The sequence below is a fragment of the Atta cephalotes genome (assembly GCF_000143395.1).
Source record: "Atta cephalotes unplaced genomic scaffold scaffold00004, whole genome shotgun sequence".
In the NCBI taxonomy this organism is placed as follows: Eukaryota; Metazoa; Arthropoda; class Insecta; order Hymenoptera; family Formicidae; genus Atta; species Atta cephalotes.
Window position 1 is genome coordinate 763,902 of NW_012130068.1, and position 5,867 is coordinate 769,768.

Sequence of the window (5,867 nt, forward strand, 5' to 3'; positions counted from 1 at the left end):
GAGAGAGAGAGAGAGAGAGAGAGAGAGAGAGGAGAGAGAGAGAGTGAGAGAGAGAAAGTGGCAAAGGAACGTCAGCCGGCTCTCGGAGGCACCCGATGGTGCGGCGTTTCGAATTCCGATCGTGTTCGCGTACGACGACGTGTCGCGAACTGCGACATTTTGATGAGCGTCCGTCTATCCTCAGGAAAGGAGGCTGAGAGGAGAAGAAGGAGAAGAAAGGTGAGCCAACTGCGGAAGGGAAAATACATCGTCGGCGCGTCTCGCGCCATGCCCGGCGATCCCCGCTGCGTCAAGGAGGTTAGACGGCCATTGACCGGCACCGGCACCGGCACCGGCGGCGAGCAGCGACAACGTGTACTACGCGCGCTAAACACGCACCGATTACAACGAGTACGACGTGGGACGTAGGAGAATCGAACGATTCTCGTCTTCCCGTTTTTCCACGTAGGAAGGAACATCCTTATCCCCGGGGGAGTAAGAGATTCCATTTTCGTCGCGCGATCGACGTAATATTATGTCGTGCTACGTGTTACGCTTCTACGCGGAGAGACGCAACGGTACGTGCAGCAGGAACATCAGCGAGAGTGCGAGCACCCTTCTGCGTGGACCTGCAGAAGGTTCATCGTTATTGTTGAGCGCGTGAGAAATCGTGAGCCGGCTCACGGAGGATGCGGCAGTATCCGCCGCCAGTATCTTCACGTAGACGAGCTACGTGCCACGTCGTGCCAGTGATGTCGTGGGTGTCGTCAGGGTCATCCGCCGCGCTGCTGGACCTGGACCTGGACCATGGCCGGCAAGCCTGAGCAGCCGTCCACGCTCCCTGCTCCCCCGAGTCACGGCCATCAGCATCAACAGGCGCAACAGCAGCAGCAGCAGCAGCAGCAACAACAACAACAACAACAACAACAACAACAACTACAATTACAACAGCAACAATCGCATCATCCTCAACAGCAACCTATACAGCAGAACAGCGTTTTGGTATACGTGTCGGGGGAGAACTTTGCATACGCCACGGCGGTGGGTCAGAATGTCGCCGCGACCGCTGCTGCCGCTATCGCGGTCGGTTATCAGTCACAGCCGCAGCAGCAGCAGCAGCAGCATCAGCATCAGCAACAGCAGCAACAGACGACGACACAGTACGCCGGTATCCTACAGGCTCCGCAAGTGGCGACGGCGCAGGCGGTTACAACGACCTTTCCCGCCAAAACCGCCATATATTGCGCCGATGATAGCAACGTAGGGAACAACGTTATCACCACCACCACTACCCCCGCGATCGGCTGTTGCCGTCTGAAGCCATCACTCGAAACAACGACGACGACGACGGCGGCGGTGGTGAAGAATCCCGGGACGGATGGAAGCGAGTCCAGGCATGCTCCTTCTCTGGCGAACAATGAGGACGAAGAGGATTACGCGATGCTGTATCGACAGGCCAACCTGGGGCATTCGACAACAGTGTGCGCCACGGCGACGACGACGACGGATATAATGACGCGCGTCGCGACGTCGCGCGGTAACAAACGGCCGTCGAAGAACGGAGGACGCTCCTCGACGGCGAACAGTCTTGGGAATAATAACGATCCGATAGTATCCGGCGCGAAAACGTATCGGAGCGCACGGCTCCAACATGGTGGTGACGCGTATTCCGCGAGGATGAGCGGCGAATACAATCCTGCGACGAACAGTAATAGTATCGTCGTGCGATCGAATCCGAGCGACGTCGGTCTTCTCGGTGGTGAGGACGATTGTGTCGTCGCGTACGGTACATCGACGTCTGCCGGTGACGGTAGTAACGGGATCGCACTTCAAAATGCCGTTGAGCAACAGACTGCGACGAGCATAGATGACAAGAGCCGGCAGCAAGACGGTTTCGATAATCAGCAGCAGCAGGCCACCTCTTCGGCGCCGGCGGTGGTCAGTGTTGGTGACGCTGGTAGTGGTGCTGGTGTCGCGACCGCCGGCTGCGACTCGATTAGGTCCGACGAGTCATCGACGACCTACAGCAGCCTCAGTAGTCCTGACGAGAGTCAGAGCCATCAGCCGGGACTGCAGCACGACGGTGGTGGCATGCCGGCGAGTAATAATAATCATCCTGGCGGTGGTAGTGCGTGTGCGCAGCAGGCTGCGCGGTCGTCGCGTGTCAATGGTAGTAACAATGGTAGCAACGTACAGCATAACGCAGTGTTGACTATGAACGGCAGTGCAGTGGTTACGCAGCAGCAGCAGCAGCAACAGCAGCAACAGCAGCAGCAACAACAACAACCCTCTGCGATCACCGTGCCACGTGGATGGAAAAGGATATGCACCAACGGGGTCATCATTTACATCAGGTGAGTTCTCCATGTTGTTTGTTATCACTCATCAGTGGTTCTCGATTTACCTCCAGCGAGAGATTCGATATTTCAATGCTGTTCACATAGAAATGAGCAAAGAGGAAAAAGTAACAGTGATTAATATGATGTATGGATAAGTCTCATTGCGCAAGACTATACTATATGTTTATTTATATTGATAGGAAATTAATTCGTATAGAAAATTAATTTATTTTTCATAATAATTTTTTATGATTTATAATTTTAAAAATTAAAAAAAATTTTTGTTTAAAATTTTTTCAAATTCTCTTGATTGTTTTTTTAACGTTATGACATTGGCAATGACGCAGATCGATAATCACTTTAATGTTTGCGCAACACACATGTGCCCGAAACGTGGCGTCGATTTCTTGGAACAAAAAAATTCCATGATGCTCGCGCCACGATCCTATTTCTTCTATCTCACAAAAATCACTTGAACGTACAAAGTTAATTCTCGAGCGAGTCACATTAGCGAGCGCTTTTAATTCGTCGGCTTAAATGGAGTTGACCGACAGCTCGAGGCATCAAATCGAAATTAAAACGCACGTAGCCTTCGTTTTGTTAATGGAATTAAACTACGTCCAGTTTAAACGTACTATCAGGCACGATATACGAAATGCGAGCATCGAGTGTAATTGGTGTTTCTCGAAAATTGATTTATACAATAGAAATTTAAACAGCGAATTGTACGTACGGAGTAACATGAAACATATTTCACTTTAAAGTTAATTTGTTCAAAAATAAATGAAAGAAAGAACTTTACGGCAATTTTTCGGATTCTTCAATAAAAATTTTTCAAATCCTAATAAAAATTTTTTTCAGAAATACATTTTTTCTTTAAAATTCTAAATAACGCTTTGACAGTTCTATGTCAAAAAATATAATATATTCTGATTGGAATAAAAAAGCTATAATCAATTTTTCTGTAATGAAAATAAAATATAAAATAACTTATCCATGTCTTTGGCTCTTCGTTTTTTCTCTACTCTCTAAATTTTTTAAGATAAAACCTCAGTCAAAAGGAGTGAAAATTACTCCAGTCGATAGTGAAAATACTGCTATTCGGGATGGAGTGACATTTCACTTTTGTAAAGATAAATCTTCATTCTTTTGGAGTGAAACTTTAGTCAAAATGACCTTAGTATAAAACCAGAAGTCTTAATTTAAAAAAAATATTTAAACTTAATTACGGGATCTTAATTAAAAAAAAATATCTAAACTTAATTACGTAAGGTAAGTCTTGTTTGTGTTTTATCTTTTATAAAAGAAGACATTTTTATGTAATGTTCGCTATTCTTGCTTGGCATGTGCATTGTTTCCAAATTTATTCTTTAATTATACAAACGAAAAGATTCATTTCACGATACAGAATGAAAGAATTCATTATGTGAACGAAAAGTCACTCCAACTTGAGCGATTCGGTAATAACTTCATTTTTCGAATGAAATTATTTTACAAAAAATTTTGATTTACACACTTAAGGATTAAAATAATAAAATTCGACGAAATGAATTACGTTAAAAATAGGAATTTTTGTAAATATATATAAATTTAAAAATAATGTTAAAAAAAACTGCACGATAAAATTGCGACGTTTTCAATCATTGAATGTTCTCGAAGGCAATCGAAACGCGGAACGCTCCGAGCGGAAGTGACGTATTATTTGTTTCATTTCACGCTTGTGCACGCGGCGTCTCGAAAATAGCATGCAGCTCTTCGAGGGCGCGCACTTCATCATCTAAGTTTAGATTCAGTCAGCTGTTCGGACAGATCTCGAGAAGGACTATATGAGGGTGTTTGTAGCCCTTCGATTCTTTGTAATCCGATCGTGTAAAAAAAAAAAAATACGACTTTTGGGAGTTCGGGATTTCGACTTTATACTGTCTCCCTCGACCGTCTTCCCGTCGTGTGGAAAGCATGGTGGCCCTTTTTCCTCGGTCCTTATTGTACTTTTACGGTTCCTTTGAAACATCAGCTCGAGACTGCTTTCATCTTTCATCGCTACTCTGATTCTTGTTTTTCCTCTATCATGATGCCTTTACCTGTGTATTCGGTATAATTTTTTTGATCTGGAATATATTCATAATGTACATGGCATTAATGAATGCTCTTTTTTTGATCTGAAATATATTCATAATGTACATGGCATTAATGAATGCTCTTTGTAGATAAAAGATATTGATGTGTAAATGATATCGTAAATATTACTTCTAGTAGAAATACAAGGGAAAATAAATTTAAATAATTAGAAACGATATTGATAATTATTTTGAAGAAAAAAAATTGTATGTAACGAAATTAAGTAACACAGATTAAATGTCAGAACTATTCAGACTTGATATCAATTAATGTTATATTTTGTTTTTGAAATAATAAAATTTCTTTTTCTGTCAGGAACTCTAGTTCTTGTCGTAACGTTAGGTGTGACATTAGGATTTTTTAAATGTTATTTTAATAGTGTTAATCGTCGGACTTTTTTTATAAACATAAAACTTCTATATTCTTTAAGAGGAAGCTAGAATTTTAATCCGAACTCTCGGTGCTAACTTGACACCTCTGAGATAGATTTATCGACTTTAAAAAATATTTATCCGTTTATATAACTTAATCTCTTTGATGGTTGAAATTGCGTTGGAAGACATCGTATCCCGCATTACGAAGATTAGGATTTTCCTTGCAAGAAAGGAAGAGGCGTGATTGGTAGACAGATTTATCCTCGACGATCGTGTAATATGATTTAAGGGATCAGCTGCGAGAAGAGGCAACCTTTTCCTTTGTGCGGCGAGAAAGGCGGCAACTGATTCTTGGGAGTCCTACGAGAAACGCAAAAAGGGCAACGCCTCGTGGCGTAACCGTAAAGCGTAGGAGATCTGACCTGGTCTGTCTGTCCCAAAACCTCCTCGTTAAAACGATCCTTTCCGGGCTGGCAAGAGTCACGCTTTAAACGTCATTTAAAGGGCCTGAACAAACAATACTCGGCCTTAAACGGGTCCGACTAGCTCGACCTTCTTCTCTCGGTCCATCCTATCTACTACACTTCTTTTTAGTATTGTTCGAGATATACAGATTTCTTTTGCGTAATTTTTTTGCTATTTTCATTCCATACGATTAACTTTTAAATGCCACACTAGTTTCTCACTACGAGAACACAATTGGCTATAATATATCAATATTCAATTTGATTGCTCGTAATTTTCATAAAAATGAATATATTCAAACAAATTTTTTTTTAATTGAACCACTATACATTAAGGGATCTAACAGTACCAGGCAAATGTATGTATATCTTTATTAATAAAAAAATTATAGTAATCGTTGGGAAAGAAAGCCTGTTCGAAAAGGCAATTTTTCCAAGGTTCGATTTTTCATTTAATGGTTAACTTGCGATTAGGCTTAACCTGATAATAATGTAAAAATTATATTTTTCTATCTCTGGTTATTTACTAAACTATAGCTATATAGTTTTGTAGTGAATAATTGTTAAAGTTATCATTACAAAATCATTAGTTT

General features: G+C 42.3%; 1 protein-coding gene across 1 annotated transcript; it reads left to right on the forward strand.

Moving 5' to 3' along the window:
* The first annotated feature begins 786 nt into the window (after window positions 1-786).
* LOC105626110 (probable basic-leucine zipper transcription factor Q) lies at window positions 787-2,337 on the forward strand. Its single transcript, XM_012207422.1, has one exon. It carries the CDS (start codon window positions 787-789, stop codon window positions 2,335-2,337), a length of 1,551 nt encoding a protein of 516 aa, XP_012062812.1.
* Window positions 2,338-5,867: the final 3,530 nt, after the last annotated feature.

Bases quoted from the DNA above. Each gene is read 5' to 3' on its own strand.
- LOC105626110 (XM_012207422.1), top strand. From the start codon at position 787: ATGGCCGGCAAGCCTGAGCAGCCGTCCACGCTCCCTGCTCCCCCGAGT.